Source organism: Perognathus longimembris, chromosome 3 (genome assembly GCF_023159225.1).
Source record: "Perognathus longimembris pacificus isolate PPM17 chromosome 3, ASM2315922v1, whole genome shotgun sequence".
Classification (NCBI taxonomy): Eukaryota; Metazoa; Chordata; class Mammalia; order Rodentia; family Heteromyidae; genus Perognathus; species Perognathus longimembris.
The window spans coordinates 111,998,504-112,018,590 of NC_063163.1; the positions used below are offsets into that span (position 1 = coordinate 111,998,504).

A 20,087-nucleotide genomic window follows, 5' to 3' on the forward strand; every position below is an offset into this window, starting at 1 on the left:
AGTTCTGTGAGGTACCCAGAAGCCTCAAACTTAAGACAGATGGATAGAGAAAAAAACGTAGTAGTTACCTAGAATCAGAAGGAAAGAATGGGAGAGGCGGTGTTAACAGGTACAGAGATCAAGAAGGGCATGATGGAACGTTCTGGGGGTAGATACTGTGTGATGGCTACTCAACAGTGCAAGTTCACACTGAGCTGCACCCGTGAAAGCAGCTGACAAATTTTGTACAAACATGTTTTTACTTCAAAACAAACCTACAGACACTCCACTGGGAAAAAAACCTCTCAAAATTGAATACATATATCACTAATGACTAGCTGGTTTGTTAGCTGGAATCTTCCTATAAAATTAGAAACTTTCAAAATGGATTTTATCCTTTAGTGTATCTTCATCAACCAATGTTTAAAACTTGATTTATGCATAGTAATTTATGAGGAACAAGCATACTTGAGAAACGGTTGTGGCATATTCATAGTGTCTACTCATTTACTGTCCTGCAGTTGATATGTCATGTCTTATTCTGTAATTTCCTTCAGCAGGGTACTCTTGGCTTTTAGCTAAAACATCTCCAATTTAAAAGCAAAAAAAAAAAATCATAAATAGGACAATGGTATATAAGATTCACGTACTAGACTTGAATTTCACAGACTTTTCTATATAAATAAAAGGTGCTGAGAACTACCTTATGATTCTAAGAAATACATGCATTTCTAGGTCTAAAAAGTGAAAAAGATAAAACATTTAATTTGAAAGAACCAAAGGGGACATCACGACCTCCACTTTAACACAGCACAAGAAGAACCCATGTTTAATCCGAAGGAATGTTTCCAAGGCTGTCACAAATCTCAGATATCCCAATGCCACATTTCCACGAACAGAAAAAACAAAAAACTAAAACCAGTATCATTACTTTTAGGAGGAAAGTAAAAAACATGCACAAGTACCAAAATAAACCCAAATTTGAAAAATGATTCAATGAAAGTGAAGAGGCAAATCAATTAGACATGTGCAAGGAACTGGCTAGCTATAAGACTGGAGGAATCTGGGCAGACAAGTAACACAAATCAACAATATTGCCCTGTCATTTTAAAAAGTAAATGGTTATCTTGATAAATACAAATGATCTAAGAGCTTAGTACTTGATGTTCAGTATTTTAAGATGGCCGAACAAAAGCTCAGTCATTTAAATCTTGTTTCTTAGTCCTCAAATATAGTCACTGGCTATGTTTAAGTATGAATGTGGAACAGGTTAAGTAGCTAGGGGGCTAAAGAGTCACACAGACAGACACGTGCATACCAATAGGGCTCGTTATCTTAGTCGTGGTTTTGAACCCTGTATGTCTACGGCGAATGATGGAAACACTTCAGTGAGGTGTAGAGATAGCTCCTCAATCAGGAAGCTCCTCTATTGAAGAATGTGTAAGAGACCAGAGAAATGAGACCAAGTAAGGAGTCAAAAACTTTTCCAGAGGGAAATAAATGGCAGCTGTTAAATTCCTGTGATGGGTCTATTATCAAGTGTATCTTCTAAGGACAAAAATAAGTTAAAATTGTTTAATTGGAAAAGCCAAGGATGAGAATGTTCAACACCACTATTCTAGTTATTCCTACCTCTAGTACGGAATACAAGGACTCAAATTGCCAGGTTATGTTCTTACCAAAATAGGTACAGAATCCATTGAAATTTATATATTTGAAAATATTTAGAATGCTCGAGAATATTTGCTAGGTAGATTACCTTTAGATAAAAAGTAGTTCTATTCATTTGTAACAAATTTACAAGCAGGACCTGTCTCCTAGTGTAGGTACACATTTCACTATTTTCCTTTTTTTAGCAGTACCTATGCTTTGGCTTACTGATCAGTTCAGTAAATTAATACTAAATTAACAATTCTTTCTACTTTAGTTTCAACTGGTTAAATGGGCTGTTATTATTATATGTACATTTAATTTCATGTTTTTGAATATATAGTTTATCTTGTTTTTTTCTATAAACATTCTAAATCCACAGGGTATCAAAATTGTGACAAAACATAGGGAGATTTTTTTTTTAATCATGAGTCTAAATTAATATTTTTTCAAGTAGCTATATAAAGGAGTTTCAAGAATAGTTTTTAAAATAACCATAGAGAACAAGTTCTTGGTTTAAGCGGTAAAACACCTAGTAACCAGGAAGGCCTGAGTTCAAACCCCAGTACAGCCAAGGAGTTAAAAGAAAAAAACCATTCCAACCAAGTGTAAGGTAAGCTCTAAAGAGCAAACTCTAAATAAAAGGAAAATCTTGGCTACTCAGGAGACTGAGCTCGGAGGATCACAGTTCTAAGCTAGCCCAGGCAGGAAAATCTGTGAGACTTATCTTCAATTTGCTGCCAAAAGCTAGAAGTGGAGCTGTGTGACTGAGTGCCAGCTTTGAGCACAGAAGCTCAGGACCAGCATATAGGTACAGGACTTGAGTTCAAGCCACCCATGGGCACATGCACACATCCCCCGCAAAAGCAAAATATCACATTGAAATTTTTCTTCTCTTACGGGATCACAATAATAAAATTAGTATCTGCTCTTGGGAATAGAAATAATGACAGGACAAATAGTACTATATACTGAGTAAGAATCATTGTAAGCTGAGGGTGTGTTTCAAGCTATATACTGCCTGCCTAGTAATTGAGAAACCCCAAGGGTTCAAAAAGAAAAAGAACCTTTGTGAAAAATCAGTAAGATGCTTTAAAAATAGCAATCAGCTTCTACATTTATGGTAACTGCTCCGTAATATAACTTTAAACAAGAATGTGGGTAAGTGCAATTAGTATACAATTCCATACTCAGAATGTTAGGTCAATTAATGATAATTAAAGAATCTCCTTAAAAAACTAACCACTACACAAGGAAAGCAATAACTAGAAAGCCTAAATTTTCTTCTATTACTGACAGAGATTTATTTTTTACCACAGTATTTACTAATCACTGGTATTTCCTTAGTTAAAAAAAAGGTTTAATTGGTAGAAAGACTGAATCTGAGGATTTTAAAACTCTTTTCTATCCACTTCTCATTTTTAGTATGCGATGATTCATGGCTCAAGAGATTATAATTCTCAGGAAATATACAAGAAAACCATGTTAAATAACAACAGTGAACCTTGAAGGCATGAGCTTTTGTCACTTTATTGTTAACCAGTGAATATTATCCAAAATTAGAGCTGTAACTGTAACTTAATTGTACAACACAAAATTATGCTTAAAGACCCTACTGGAATTCATCAGATACTCATTAGTGGATTTTTTACATTGCTATATGATAATCATTAGTGGGTTTTTACATTGCTATATGAACATATGTTCTTGATTGCTAATGAGAAAAGTTGTAACTGGTTTAATCAGGATGAAAACACCTATTGTAATGGCTGTTCCTATTTAGAAAATGCACACGGCTTCAAAATAGATTGAATCCATTTTAATCCTAATCTACAAATAGATTATGAACAGCAAATAAGACTGGTAATATTTCAACACTGAAACAAGCTGTAACAATGGTTGTGTACACAATTCAAAATGAGGAAAATGAAAGAAAATCCAGTTTAGTCGAAGTTTTACCAATTTCGAAAATGGTTTTAATGCCTGGGAAAAGTAAGCATTTATGTTTCAGAGCAAGAATGGTGAGGTCGGCAAGGGGTTTTGAAGCGTGTACACAATCACGGCACAACTGCCACTCCACGATGAACCAGTTATCCTTTGTCCTGGAGACTTCAAAAATATATTAAACAAAACATTTTCTTTTCTTGTTTGCCCAGATTAATCCTTTAAGTCAGCAAAATCAAAAAAGCATAAAAGATATTTTCAGACACAATTTGAATCTACTGTGTATGAAAATGTTTAATAAAATGGCAATTTTAATCATGTAAATTTGACTGCACATTACCAAATGGAAAGTAGCTGAACCACACAGAGAGAAAACAAGGCATTCCATATCTTCAAATCCAGGTGTTTCACAATAAAAATATTAGAAAAATCTTTCTAACAGGAAAGATTTCAGTAAGATGTAATTTAAATATAACCTAAAATTGTAATTTCTAAAACAGGATTAACAAACCAAATTTAAGTTTCTTACTTAGATTGAAAGGAAATGCAGTTACTAAGAAACAAATATACTCAAATGATTATGTAATTACCAAGTCAAGAAATGAAGGTAGACATTCTTAGGCTATGAAGTAATATTCCTTTCATACACGCACACGCGCACGCACGCACACACACACACACACACACACTTCCTCAGACAAAGAACACTTCCCCCTCCCTGAAAAATAGTATACCAGTGAAAATTCACCATTTAATACAAATCGGAGCCCACAATTCAACTCAACAAAAAGGCAGTTAAAAAATTAGCACTCAGATATTCTGAAGGAAAATGAAATCTCCTAGGTATTCCTTCATGATTCACACTGTATGTATTATAAAAGATAGAGCTTACACACACCATTGTGTTTGAATAACCAGTCCCTGCACGGGTAATAGTGAGGTAGTGCTTACTGTCCCTTTCTTGGGATGTTTTCATATGCTGCCCTTCCAGAAAGGTCGTTTGTTTAATAACTGAAACCAATTACCAACAAATATATATTCTTTTATTAGACATGTTTTTCAAATCAACTTATGAAAAAGCAAGTCTCCAAGTCTTTCAGAGACAACATATTCAGGCAGTGTTTTACTAATAAACTCTCGCAGGAACTACCTGCTTTCTGCACCTCTGAAGCGGCAGGCAAAGAAAATCACCAAAGGATTGATTATAGGAAATACCTAATCACTTTATCCATAAAGATGACTATAATTAAGTAAACAAATAGCAAATATCCAATTTAATTAAATTGAGACTTAGAAAAAAATTAATCCCCAACTGCACACAGTACTATTAACCGTGCTAATGCTTTTTATAACAAAGTCACCTTCTACACAATGATTGAAGACTGCTACCGACCATCTACAACACTGCCAATCATCTGTGTGACAGCAAAATATGGCTGTTGGCATGGAGGGCACACTGATAATGTGAGAGAATGTGGAAATACACGCAGATAAAACATGAAAAGGGCAGGGAAACAGTTCTCATTGAGATGTTCACCATTATCCTTTAAAACGTACAAAGTTGCTCAACCCACACATACACATTTGTCAGACACGATCATTAGTGTTAATCTTCAACAGAAAAAAAAAATGAAAACTGAAAAATGTGAAAAGAGGTGATGGAACACCATTCTCCATTCTGACCCAAAAGGAAAAGAAAACTAAGTATGGTATCGCATTGCCTTAATATTGAAGAGCTCCCCTTAAATTTCCTTTTAGCCACCATAGTCAAACTGGTATAAAAGTGCTTTGGCAAGGTGGGATGCATTCCATCACATCTGCAAAGGCCTGCTTTTCTCTGTTGGTGGTTCAGCTTATGAAGGACATGTATGCAAAATTAACAGCTCTCACATTGCTTCAAACTCATCAATACGTTGCTTTGTGTTGCCTTGTCGAATCTGTCGTAGCGTCTTGTACTTATCACGGCCTGCTTTAACGTTCTCAGCATGAAGAACATCATTCTGTGTTTTCTTGGTTTCATCTCTGGCTTGGGCTAATTCTGAACTTAATGCCTATATTTGAAAAATAAAAAGTATGATTTTTAAACTTCCCTACTCATCAACCATGACAATGAAGACTATACATTTCCTTAGCATTCTCATCCAATTCATGATATGTCAAGTTCAAGATTGTCAGTATAGAGGAATATTACTCTAAGCTCTAAAATCTATACCATGAGGGAAAAGCACTACTATATTTCAGCTGACACCTCATTTTCTTTTCTTTACTAATACTTAAAAAGACTTTACCACTTAAAAAATGAACGTTGTGGGCTGGGGATATGGCCTAGTGGCAAGAGTGCTTGCCTCGTATACATGAGGCCCTGAGTTCGATTCCCCAGGACCACATATACAGAAAATGGCCAGAAGTGGCGCTGTGGCTCAAGTGGCAGAGTGCTAGCCTTGAGCAAGAAGAAGCCAGGGACAGTGCTCAGGCCCTGAGTCCAAGCCCCAGGACTGGCAAAAAATAAAATAAAATAAAATAAAAAAAAAATAAATAAATAAATGAGAATGTGGCTTAGCAATACAGTGCTTGCCTTGCATGCATGAAGCCCTGGGTTCAATTCCTCAGTACCACATAAACAGAAAAGGCTGGAAGTCAAGCCATGGCTCAAGTGGTAGAGTACTAGCCTTGAGCAAAAAAGAAGTGGGGGGGGGGGCAGCGGGGAATATGGCCTAGAGGCAAGGGTGCTTGCCTCATACATGAAGCCGTAGGTCCAATTCCCTAGCACCACATACAGAGAAAATGGCCAGAAGTGGCGCTGTGACTCAAGTGGCAGAGTGCTAGCCTAAAGCAAAAAAGAAGCCAGGGACAGCACTCACTCAGGTCGAGTCCAAGGCCCAGGACTGCCCCCCCACCACACACACACAAAAAAGACCATATAAAAGATGAAAGTTGTAATAACATTAAAATTTGTAAGCTCCATCTAGACCTGTGCATTAATTAGCTGACCATTTCTGCCAAGTAATATGCTCAATGTATTAAGTATCTTTGCAATTTAACATATACTGCTGTTTAACACTCATGAGTTGGCCAGTAAGCATTTGCAAATATAGCCAGGAAAAAATGAGACATGACAGAGAACAAATACAAACCAATCCCAGTGTCATCAGTGTTTAAAAGTTGTAAAATCTTAAGTGTTTTAGAGGTAGGGGGGCTAGGAATATGGCCTAGTGGTAGAGTGCTTGCCTCACATACATGAAGCCCTGAGTTCAATTCCACAGCACCACATATACAGAAAAATCCAGAAGTGGCGTTGTGGTTCAAGAGATAGAGCACTAGCCTTGAGCAAAAAGAAGCCAGGGACAGTGCTCAGGCCCTGAGTCCAAGCCCTAGAACTGACCAAAATCACCTAAAAAGTAGGCTCGCCTCAGACAGAGAAAACAAATGTTTCTATCAAGTAACTTTAGAATACCTGAAGCTGCTTCTTCACACGCTCATTCTTCTGGGTCTCTGTCACACGCTCTTCCTCACTCCTGTGGTTCACCACCCCTTCGCTGGATAACTCCGCACTGGCCTCCGCATTATTCTCATCATGCTCATCATGTTCATTTTCAGTTGGAGGGACGACCGGTGGTGGTGGAGGCGGAGGGGGGGCAGACATCACAGTTTTCAACTCTTCTTTGGTCTTTTCCAAGTCTTCCTGAGCTGCAAAAGCCTGAATATTAAAAAATAAGATGATGAACAACTTACTCTGTTGTAATTTAAAGATCAAATTTATCCTGCCTAACAAAAACAAAACTTCCAAGTAATGAAAGCTCTATTCTTACAGAAGAATGATAGCAGGTAGGATAATTTTCAAACCAAATGATGAAAAAATAAAATGAGTTCTAGCCCCGATTATCTACCATGACTAAAAATGCCATGTAATTGCTTGATATGCAATGCTTAAGAATGCCATACCTAGTGTATACATTGGCTTGGACTCAGCACCTGAGCGCTGTCCCTGAGCTCTTTCACTTAAGGCGAGTGCTCTAGCACTTGAGTCATAGCTCCACTTCTGGCTTTTTGCCAATTAATTGGGTAAAAGAGTCTCCTGAACTCTTGCCTGCACTGGCTCTGAACCACAAACCTCAGACCACAGTGTCCTGAGTAACTAGGATTACAGGCACCAGCCACCAGAACCTGGCAAATACAGTCTAATTTTTAATGAGTATTTGCTAAAATGAAAATTTATCGATAGTAAGACCTCAATTCAAATTAGTGTGTACATTCACACACACAAAGGTATAGTAAAAGTATGTCCTGGGACGATACACACTAGGGTTTTATTTTTATATTTGTATTTTTTTACACTAGGGTTTTATAATACTATAAAATATGTTCTTTTCTGAGCACTTTCTAATTGTATATAGTAATTGGCTATTCCATAGAACTGGTAACACATTTTAAGGTTTCTCTCTGAAGTTGTTAAGCCACCTCTAAATAGAAGTATCAATTTCTAATAAAAGTAGTCTAGTAGGGAGAATAACAACTGTATCCCTTTTGTACATACACATATATTTTATAAAGAAAGTTTTAAAGTAAAAGCATTTTCCATAATTGCACATTTTACTATGTATCTGTGAGCATAAAAAATGGTAACGGGTGAGTCTTAATGAAGAACTGGTATGATTTGAAGTTTAAACTACGCTTTCCACCACAGCAAAGATGACATGAATGCACCACTATGCCCGGCTATTGTTTGAGAAAGGGTTTCGTACGGGGTGGCCTTGAACCGTGATCCTCCTGATCTCAGCTTCCTGAGTAGCTAGGATAACAGGCTTGAACCACCAGGGTCCAGCTTTCTCCTTACCTTTTATGTCTCACCCCTCCAACTAAAACATGACTTTACCCTTGTGGGCTCCTCTGGCAAAAGCAGACTTTCATGTACTTGGGAACTCTTATTAGCGATAAAAACTCTCCTAACAAATTTAGATCCTAAGTGGCTACCAAGCCTTTTCCAGTCTACCATAAAATGTCTCTTAACATTCCCTCCCTATTTTTATCTCTTAAATACTCAATATCCCAATCCATCCATCATATATTATAAATAGCTTAATTACTTTTATAAAATCACACCTGATTATGCTACAGTGCTGTTCTGGAAGGATAAGCATCATTGATGTCTATGTGTATTCTTTTGGGCTCTGACTTGGCAGGCAAAGTTAGACATTTCTGAACCTATACTCTGAGCACTGGTCACTTATTTTCCAACCTATCATAAACATCCGTATTTCCTGCAGTCAAGTAATATCTGTGTGGAATGTCCACTTCTAACTATTCCCTATTTTTCCCCATCTCCCCAAAGTAATTTTTTTTTTTTTTTGGCCAGTCCTGGGCCTTGGACTCACGGCCTGAGCACCGTCCCTGGCTTCTTCCCGCTCAAGGCTAGCACTCTGCCACCTGAGCCACAGCGCCTCTTCTGGCCGTTTTCCATATATGTGGTGCTGGGGAATCGAACTAAGAGCTTCATGTGTAGGAGGCAAGCACTCTTGCCACTAGGCCATATTCCCAGCCCCCCCCAAAGTAATTTATTAACAACCCAGCTTAAATGTGAATGGGTTTCCCAGACATTTGTCTTGTTACCACAGAAATGAATCACCTCTTTTGTATTCCCCAAGTACTGGGCATAAATTAAAACTTATCCTCATTCTTATAAAGTCAGCAGATTGGGTTTAGTAATGAGACTAGAACAGCTAGTCAATAAAACTACAAAATGACAAATGATTACTTTGTGCTGCCACTCAGTAGCTTCCTCTTCCTTTTTCTTCTTGGCTTCTTCTAGAAGTGCAATCTTGGCAGTGAATTCAGCAAGTTCTGCTGCCTAAAATCAACAATATCATTACAAAAACTAGAAAAAACAAATTTTGAATAAAACGGTTTGATTTAACATAAGAATAATGTATGATTTCAGCTGTTTTATGCTCTTCTTGGCTTTCAATTTTTTTAAAAGGAAATATTCCTAAAGCTCTTGAATTGTTTATAATGGGCTTCTGTAATTAATAAGGAGACAAAGTAAAAATGTTTTTTATTCATCTAGACAAGTTGTTAATCCTGCTTCAGTAGCAGGGACTTAAAATGTGTAACTCAAGGGCTACTTTTATACTTGCATTACTAAATCTTTCTTTCGTAGATTTCAGCCAATTGTTTAGTTGGTTTATTGCAGAACCTGCTAAAGTCTAAATGAATACTGAGAATCTTGTTGGCAATGGGCTGAGTTTATAAATCAATCACAGATTTTGTTTAGTTTCAGGTTTTCTAAAGACAGAAATGACAAGGTTTAGATTTATCTTAGGCTAAGACCAAAGACAATTCCTTACAAGCTGTTCCTGGTTCTTCATTTGGTCAGCGGCTTGTTTTGCTATAGCAGACTTGGCCTCTTCGGCAGCCCGACGTTCCTTTTCTAGCCTTTCTGCTTCTTCTTTTGCTCTCTTCCTTTCCTGATCCAGTTCTAGAGCTTTTCGAGTCTGTTCTTCTAGTTCTGTCAAATATATGTATTTCCACAATACCCAAAGGATAATTAAGTCTTGTTATTCTCATTACTGGATAATACCAACATAGCAGCAAGGAATGTTCTCTGAACAGTTTAAAACTTAGCATCTATCTTAATACACATAGAACTCATTTTTAACTGTATTAAAAAGACTACCAGTTCTTAAAAATCTATTATGTAGTCTAAAGATGCGATGATAACTAATCCTGGTGGCTCATACCTGTAGACTCAGCTACTAAGGAGGTAAATAGGGAGATCATGGTCTTGAGACTAGCCTAGGGCAAAAGAAAGGGTGTGACTCAACTAATAAGAGTGCCTGCTTATGAAACATGAGGATGTGAGTTCAAATCCTGGTCCTCTCCACCCCTCCCAAAAAATCTGCAAAGACATACCTTTATTAAAAACAAAAACAAAAATCTCATTTGAAATTGACTTCAGGAAAACAAAAACTTAAAAAACAAAAAAAAAGGTGGAGAGAACTGGTTGTGACTCAGTACTGAATTTGTCTAGTGTCAATTTCAAATGCTTACAACATATCTAAGGCATGAACTTAGGGATGGGACCCAATCTAAACATGAAATCCTTGCTTAGATACAGCTTAGATACACCTTATATACAATTTTATGCAGTGTTTCTAGTGCACCTATGTTGTCAATGGAGACCTGTGACATGAGGCCAAGGTTAGAATTTTCCACTTGTGATATCATGTAAGCACTCAATCAAACATTCAGATTTGGGGGCATTTTGTATTTTTTTTTATTAGAGAACAGCAGTCTAAGAAAATCTAAGAAAGGAAGTTCTTAAGTAAATTACTAAAAACTGTATTACTGGCATAGACATATTCCTAAGGCATGATGACATGAATTCATCTAAACAAACTAGTTAATAACTAAAGAACTGAAAACAGGATCTCAAACATTTGCATTCCCACATTAGTAGTGCCATTCTTCGTAACAGTTAAAGTGGAAAAGCAACTCAAGCATCAGCAGAGGCCCAGCCTTTTTAGAAGGAAATCCTGACATGGTCCAAACAAGTATGCAGCTCAAGAGCATCCACTATGCTAAGTGAAGTAAGCCAGTTACTAAAGAAAAAAACAGTACAGGATTCCATCTAGTAATAGATTAAGCAAAATATAAAGATAAGTAGCTGTCTATCAGCTTCAGGCAAGGAAGAATGAGGGATTACTGTTTAAAGGTAGAGTTTGAGGTTTATAAGTTCAAGGGTTACAGAAAGCAGGGGATGTTCAAAACATAATGTCACTGAAAAATAAATTTAGAAATAGGAACAATGGTACATCTTATGATGTGTACTTTTTACTTCAAGACAAATAATACAGTGTTTTGTCTCATAATAAAACTTCCAACTATGACACAAAGGAAATAAGTTTGAATTACAAAGTTAAAGAATGCACTCATTTCCCAATGTTATTTGTATCAATTTTTAAAAGGTCCTAAAATTCTTTTTAAATGGTAGATAAATCAATAGCTGCTTGACAGTATATACAAAAATCTAAATAAAAATCTACTAAGTCTTAAAATGTTGCAGATGAACTTTGAAAACGTGAAATCTAGTCTTCTCTAGAAAAGAAGGGGTTAATTAGCCACATAGTTCATAAATGATTCCCTTTCTGTTTAACTGATTAGACCAAAACCTCAAGCCTTTTGGGGAAGATAATATTTTACTGGAGGCTCAACCATGCACACCCATTCAGGTATTCTAGATGAGTGCTTTCACATTTCAGGGACATAGGCTATATGAGCCTTAACTATTTGCTCAATTAGGCCATGGTTCAGTAAAAACCCCTGCAAAGGAGAATAAGATTAAATAAATTACCAAGTTCTGCCTGTTTTGTTCATAAAAATCTAGAATTACAGAAGACCATATTGAGTCTGACTTTTTTAGAACAGCAGCTCTTCATGTTAATAAGAGAATTAAGCTTTGCCCCTAATGATATATCTAAAAAGGACACCGTAGGTAGGCAGGCAACATATCATATTTGATTCAAACTAAATGATTTTACTATTCGTGTAGGTTACTGCTGGCCTCCTCAATCATATATAAGATACATGAGAACAGGAAGGAGACCTTGTAGGTTCAGTTCATCTAAAACAGTGTCTACCACACACGGCTACTTATTACGAAATATCCAGAATGAAAGAAGTCATTATACAACAGAACTTCTTCTATAGTTTGTCCTACAGGAGGTAAGAGTTCACTTTGATATCTATTGATAAAAGTAACTGAATGCAGGTTGGAGTATATTTCATGTCAATTTTATTTTCAGGATGGTTAAAAATCATACATGAAGTTAGGTAACAATGCTTGCTAATGTATGAAAGTTTCTTAAAAATAGTTTATTCTATATAAAACATCACGAATTAGGTATACCCCAAGTTAATGCATTTGAATAGAAGCTAAGCACAGATTAGAACAATCATGTGTAGCTTTTAAGACAGCTGAGCAAAGCATTATTAGAAAAAAATAGAAACAAACTGGATGTCCTTTGCCTTAAGATGACTGATTTGAATTGTCTTGATAAGGATGCTCTATATTCTTTCTCATGTTCTAGCTCTTTTATATTCTTCAGGGCTTCTTTGAGTAGTTTTTTTGTAATGAAAATCATTAATATTTTTATTATACATCCTAAATAAATGAGATTGAAATATTTAGTAAGTAAAGATGTAAGAGTTCTATGATTTAATCTTTTAGTATCTGTTAGTGTAAGGCAGATTACTGAGCATGTGGTGTGGCCTCAGATCACTTGTTTGCATGTGAGTCCCATTTGAGATAAACCACTAATCCACCTATTTCTTTTCATATTATTCCTGCTTATACTAGTCACTTTACTTATATACATGTAGTTCAATGAACTACACCTTCACTTCTATACATGCTAAGTGCTTATATTCCTAGACGACAACACAAAGTAGGCACTTCATATATGTCTGATTATGCTGAAGAAAAAGGCATCTGAATTGAGGGAAATAGAATCAAATGGGAATTTAAGAAACAGCTTCTGTTCTGAGGCTAGTCTGTAAACAAACCTTCCGCAGCAACTTGGACTCTAAACTTAGGTTCTAAGTCTTTCAAAGCCCTGAGAGGGTCAAGAAAACTCAGTGTTTCTAAGAGAATAAGGGTTGGGGCTGGAAACAGGGCTTAGCAGTAGAGTGCTTGCCTTGCATGCATGAAGCCCTGGGTTCAATTCCTCAGCACCACATAAACAGAAAAGGCCAGAAGTGGGGCTGTGGCTCAAGTGATAGAGTGTTAGCCTTGAGCAAAAAGAAGCCAAGGACAGTGCTCAGGCCCTAAGTCCAAGCCCGAGGACTGGATCAAAATAAATAAATAAATATTAAGAGAATAGGAATTTCTTTAAAAAAAACACAACTTTCTAATCCATTCAGAATTAGAACAAGCAATCATCTTTGTGGCTTTCCTTTTTGGTCACCTCTGAAGAGAAATTGGGAGTTTAAGAAGCCAACATAGATGGCACATTACCCTGAAATCTTAATGCTTAGAAAGGTCCAAAACATTTTATTCTGTTCAATACCTGTTTAATTTTGCTCTCTCTGTTACCTTAGTAAAAGTAGTATATCCTAAAGTTATTTACTATAAACCACCCTGTAAGTGCTTTCTCTGTATAATTTTTACATACTCTATAGTATTTTGGCTATATGCTGGCTGGGCACTTACCAAAAGCAAACAAACAAACACAAACCAGAGTTCCTCTATCTGGGGATCACACATGCTAGAATGCCTCCAACTTGAGTGTACTCTAATATAGTCTTTTTTTTAGGAGTTGTTTCAAAAACCTTTGTATAGTCCTAACAACTAAAAACACTTTAAAGTTCGTAAATTTTCATGAAGCACTTTATAAATGCTTTTGTTTAAATGCCATATGATGTGGAATGTGGTTTTATTTTTGGAAACCCCAATACTAATAAGTCTTAACTAAATGAAAGAAGGGTGCATCACAGAATTCAAGTGCCTTAAACATATGTGATTTCCCCAATTTGGCTTAAAATAATGCAAATGCCCTTATATAACACAAATAAAATGACATAGAAATACTATATGTTCAGATACCAGAGTGAGGACTTTGCCTTCATTGTCTAAAAGTAGCTTACCTTTTTGGGCTTTCATTGTCTGCTCTTCAATTTGCCTCAAACGTTCCATTAACTCTTCCTTTTCACGTTCTATTCTTTCCTTTTCCTTTTCTGCTATTTCTCTTTTTTTCTTTTCATTTTCTAATTGTGCCCTTAGAAGGAATTACAATTTCTATGTTACAAATTGATAGGTTAAATTCACTTATGTCCAAAATATGGTATGTTAAAACTACAGCATGGTACTGTTACACTCATGAGTAGATACACGTGCTGGGCTCATTAATGTATTATAGGATCATAATGAAGACAGATGACTATTAAAAACTTAGGACATTATAGATCATTCTTGAAAATAGTACACAGAGCATATTTTTAAGGTAATGGGGGAAATAAGATTTACCATTTATGCACTCTGACGACTGAAATGTCAACATTTTAAGTTAGCTGTACAATTGCCTACCCCAGGAAAGCAGGAGCCTTCCAGTGGGCAAATAACAAAGGCTTAAAGGAAACACAAATATCCTAAAAAGGGAAACTGCCTGGGAGGTCAATGATTTCCAGTAACTGGAATGAATTAACACAAATTTGAGACCGTACCTATTTATGCCTAGAAATAAAATGAAATTTTGACGATTTCATTAGAATGTCAACAGGTGTTTAATGCTGTTTAAAGAAGATCAGTGATCCATGAGAAATAATGCTGTGCTGTATTTGTGACGGGCCTGATGAGTGGTTCTCTTAAATATAGCCAAATTCATTGATCATACATCTACTAATATCCTACCATGGGTCAGACTCATGCTGTGGCCCAAAGCCAAAGATGAAGAGAAGTCAGAGGTGAAACTGTGACTTAACATGTCTGATCTATGTTCAAATTACTAATTTAATGCCAACGAGAGTAACTTTCCATTGAGAATTAACAATTTGGTTTATCTCCAAGTCTTTTCAATTTTCCACAAAAGACATTACCGCCATCTAGTGTTAATTTTGAATTCCAAGCACAAGAGCACATTTCCAATCTGTTTTACTATTTTAATAGTAAAAGCCTCCATTATGAAATTGCTACAGATTCTAGATACCCATTGGCCCCTATCTGACTTTGGATCAAACAGAGGTGCTCCCAGTCTGCACAAGAGAAGACAAACACCCTGCTACATATACATCAGGACACACAGGAAGTAGAAAGGATCCCATACCAGCACTTAACTAAGGGCCTGGAACTCACTCAAGCCCGGAAAGCTCTTCAGTTTCCTACAAGGTATTCCCAACATCTAGGAGAAAGAGACCCTGGGACTTGAGACTATAGCATGTTCTTTCAACTCCTATAAGCAGAGCTGATTTGAAGGTTTCTGCCCATTAGAAAAGCTGAATGATAAAAAGCTTAATGGAATGTTCATTTCCCAGTTTCCTTGGCAGGAAGTCTAGACACTGCTGATCAGCCTATCTGTGTCATATCCATGGCCGCCACATGTGTTCCCCAGTGACTTTCCTGCCTTCTGCCCGGCCCCAAGGTGCATCTAGAGAACTTCATGTGCAAGACCAAATCTTGAGACCTGTGGAGCATTTCATATCCAGCTCTTAACAATGGAGCCTCTTCTTGGGATGGGTTCTGGTTTTACTTAGCTTTTCCTGACCAGGGATGGAGGTGAATGAGATAAGTAAGCAGAAAGACTAGTGGAACCCTGGCCAGAAGCAAGCTGGGGGCAAAAATCTTTTTGAAAAGTAGAGTGTGCCATTTTTCTCTATAAAGACCTCTAAAGTAGGGAATAAATGAAAACCTGGCATGCCATTCCTAAATAGCTGCCCATTCTGAGGTGGCTAGAAAAAGTTACTGAATACCTACTGTGTGCAAGAAATATTAACAAAAGTGCATGACATGTATCCAAAGGGAACTATAGATTATACAGGAAGAGAAACTGTTATCTTCCACTTCCTTCTGGCCTTAGTAAAACTAAACTACAGCACTACTACCAAATTGTACTGATTAAACAGACTACTAAGAAAGAGCCACATAATACTATCTATGTGATGAGGCTAAAGGGCAGACAGACATCAAATGAATGCACATAGGTAACTTGATAAAAGACCTTGAATAAACAGCACATGTAAGAACAGAATCACAAAATCCAAAAGCACATAACTGTAAAAATAATTCCATTCCCATAGATCATGGTGCCTTATAATTACTTTCTTAGAAAGTGTTAACTTTGAGTCTCCAATTTTTTCCAAATAAAGCATAAACAAAATTAATCTAGTCTCAAACTTGCAAACTGTGTTGTTAGACACAGTAATCTGATTCCAGGGTTGACAGGACTTTATCCAATGTCATCATTCCATTTTTAAAACATTGACATCTTAACTCAAAATTAGAGAAACACCCAGTATCTAAATTTTCAGCTGAACTGTTTCAAAGTTAAACATGCAGCACCTTCTTGCCCTATAATTAAGAAATGCTACAAATAAGAGAAACCTGAAAATTTCAAACTACTCTAAGACAACAAAGGTATCTATGAAGTTGTGAAAAGCTGTTTCTTAGAAATATGTCCATTTCTACCTCAAAAATTACATACTCAATACTGTCTTTTAATCTTAATACAATGGAGAGAATCATCTGAAATTAAGAGTAATGTTACATCAATTTAAATGCAAGGCTATAAATGCCCACCTTTCTAACTGCTTCTGGTGTTTCTCCTCCCGAGCCTGAGCCTTCATCTGCTGTACTTCAATAGTATCAGGCTTCCTTCTTCGCATGTATAGCTCATGGTTTCCCATACATAAGGCCAAAATCCGCTTATTGATTCTCAGACGAGGTGCATAAAAAACAAAATCCTGAAAACAAAAGGTTCCAAATTTAATCTTTCACAACAATTCACTGAATTTCAAAGAGAAGTATGTGTCCTAATGGCAAAGATAGTTCAAGAATGGTTCAATTTCATAACTCCTTCTATGACATACTTCCACACAAATGGACTCTCACTACTTCATGTCTTTTTTTGGTAAAGGGGCTAACATGCTCTCGATATAGATGTAGTGAATGCCATTTATTCTTTTTTCTTCTCCACAATAACTATGAGCACCTTTCCTTCCACATCACTGGAGGACGGTTGTCATTAGTGTCAAAGTTGGTCCTTGTTTATGGCTGTTTTCTATGACTTAGAAATGTCCTTTGTATCTTTCATAATTTTGTAACAAAGCAGCAGAGTGTATATGCATTGACACTATAGAATTTTTAAAAATCTGTTTAAACCTAAAGTACCATGGCTTCTAAGTTATAATTCTTTTTCTTTTTTTTTTTTGCCAGTCCTGGGCCTTGGACTCAGGGCCTGAGCACTGTCCCTGGCTTCTTTTTGCTCAAGGCTAGCACTCTGCCACTTGAGCCACAGCGCCACTTCTGGCCGTTTTCTGTATATGTGGTGCTGGGGAATTGAACCCAGGGCCTCATGTATATGAGGCAAGCACTCTCGCCACTAGGCCATATCCCCAGCCCCCTAAGTTATAATTCTTAACACAATATTCAATGACGCATTAATTTTAGCATAGGGCTACCTCTAACTACATTCTAGTGACCAATAAATAACGTTTAGAAATTGTTTCTTAGGACTAGTGATTGTATATCACCTACTTCATAACTGAATTTCATTAAAATAAAACTATCTTATAAAGATGAAAACCTTGTGTTTTAGCAATCGTTGTTATTGCAGCACTTAGAAACACTTGGAAACTTAAAAGTATGGGAAGACTTAAGACAATGTTCCTAGGAAAAATTTAATAAATGATTGTCTTCCATGTGACATCATAGGAAAGTAGCAGAAATTCAAAGAATACATAAAACATAGGGGAAAGAAGCCATTCTACTTACAGGTGCCTTCTTATCAATTGGCTTTATAACAAACTTTTTGTCATTAAATGAAATATTGCGGATCTCACTCCATGGAAAACCAATTTTAGGTGTTAACCTTAAAAAATGAGAACATCCTTTTAACTAATGGCAGGAAACAATTGACAAAATTCATAACTTTGAGCCACCCTTGGTCAATGACCAAGTACAGATTTTCTAAATATATCTTAATCATAATATATACTTGGCATTATCACTTAAGGAGAAATGTGACAAATTACATCACATAAAAGCCTATATGTGAACCTTAGAGGCATTATGATTAATTTCCTAAAATTACCTAACAAAACCATCTGGAAAACAGTGTGTACACTTGTACTTCTTGCTTTACTTCTGTACAGCTTTTATTCTGCTTTCTCTCAAACTACTACAACTATTAGTTTAAATACATTCAATGAGAAAAGTTGAGACAGTAACTTCTAATTCTGGATATACATTATTTTCCTTTCTCTATTTAATTCTTAAATATTTGGATACATGAATGTTTAAAACACTAAATTTCACTGTATCGTAAAAGCATAACTGTTATGGTGTGTGAATTGTATCACAAAGACTTTTAAAACACAGAGTTGGCTAAGTGGTGGAGCTGGAATTCAAACTCAAAAACAAGTCCTTGCTTTCTCTACCTCCTCCTCTTCTTCCCCAGTGCTGGGAGCACCAATCCTGGCATGGTTCCCCCTTTTTACCATTCTATATGCAGATATACAAGACTAGTCTGTTTCTGCTTTTCTTGTATTTACTGTTTTTTTTAAGACATCAAATGAATCATCATTCTAAGCGAGTGAAAATGACTCTGACACCAACATTTGCCAAGGTGTATGTTAGTCAGCTTCTGATAACAGAATAAGGATTCCTTTTACACTCCTTTTAACACAAGCAGAACAAATTTTTTCTACATAGAACATTCTGGAATCAAGATGCACGTGTTATATTGACCTCGAATGGCCACAGAAATAAGTAACCTGATTGAAAAAGGCTACAGGGCACTTTTAAAGTAACAACCGCCATGGTACATGTATGTGTTACTTAAAATAAGTGACCCTTGAGAATCTCAAAAATCTTTAACATGAACCTGGGGACTAACCCAAAAACTTCTGGCTGGGTGCTGATGGTTCACATCTGTAATCTAGCTACTCAGTAGGCTGAGATCTCAGAATTGCAGTTCAAAGCCAGCCCAGGCAGGAAAGTCCATGAGACTCTTATCTCCAATTAACCACCAGAAAACTGGAAGTAGAACAGTAGCTCAAAGTTGTAGAGTACTAGCCTTGAGCAGAAGAGCTCAGGGACAGGGCCCAGGCCTTGGGTTCAAGCCCTACAACCAACAACAACAACAAAAATTCTTCTGAAAAAAGAAGCCTGCCATGTATGGTGGTACTAGCAAACTGCCAGAGTAGCTCAGTTCAAACGCCAGTAGCAATGTACTTTAAAAAGATGATCAAACTCAAAATATTAAGATTATTCACTATGCATAATACCAGAAATACTCTATTTAACTGATATCTATAAATAATTCATTTTAAAATGTGTTCTAAAATTCATCTATTAGTTCTGTTCTCTCATTGCTCCTGATTTCTTTCTTTTTCCTTTTTTTTATTTGCCAGTCCTGGGGCTTGAACTCAGGGCCTGGGCACTGTCCCTGAGCTTCTTTTGCTCAAGGCTAGCACTCTACCACTTGAGCCACAGCACACCATTGTGGGCTTTTTCCGTTTTTGTGGTGCTGAGGAATCAAACCCAGGCCTTCATGTATACGGGGCAAGCACTCTAGCCACTAGGCCATATTCCTTGACTTATTTATTAGGAGAATAAGTTTTAATTAAGTTACTACATATGATTCACAAGAGACAAAATGAACACAACTCAAAGCAGAACTCTGAAACTGCAATGTGCTACAAAAATGGAAACCTGGTATCAAAAAGTCTGTGGCTTAGGTAATACCTAACAGATTAATTTGCTAATGTGAAAAAAAGCAACGCTAAGACAAGAAACAATTTACAAACTA

The 20,087-nt window shown here is 36.5% G+C and overlaps 1 protein-coding gene across 3 annotated transcripts in view; it reads right to left on the reverse strand.

The window, feature by feature from the left end:
- Rdx (radixin) overlaps window positions 1-20,087 on the reverse strand; it is a 62,432-nt gene that overhangs the window by 13,516 nt on the left and 28,829 nt on the right. For 2 of the 3 annotated variants that reach the window (XM_048343798.1, XM_048343800.1), the window contains 7 exons: window positions 18,050-18,146; window positions 16,856-17,019; window positions 14,212-14,342; window positions 9,915-10,075; window positions 9,326-9,418; window positions 7,028-7,270; window positions 3,144-5,624 (listed from right to left, as the gene is read on the reverse strand). In XM_048343798.1, the coding sequence (XP_048199755.1) occupies window positions 5,460-5,624; window positions 7,028-7,270; window positions 9,326-9,418; window positions 9,915-10,075; window positions 14,212-14,342; window positions 16,856-17,019; window positions 18,050-18,146 (1,054 nt within the window). In that variant the 3' untranslated portion in view covers window positions 3,144-5,459. Of the gene's footprint in view, window positions 1-3,143; window positions 5,625-7,027; window positions 7,271-9,325; window positions 9,419-9,914; window positions 10,076-14,211; window positions 14,343-16,855; window positions 17,020-18,049; window positions 18,147-20,087 lie in introns of those variants that run through there. The other variant, XM_048343799.1, reaches the window with a different exon arrangement.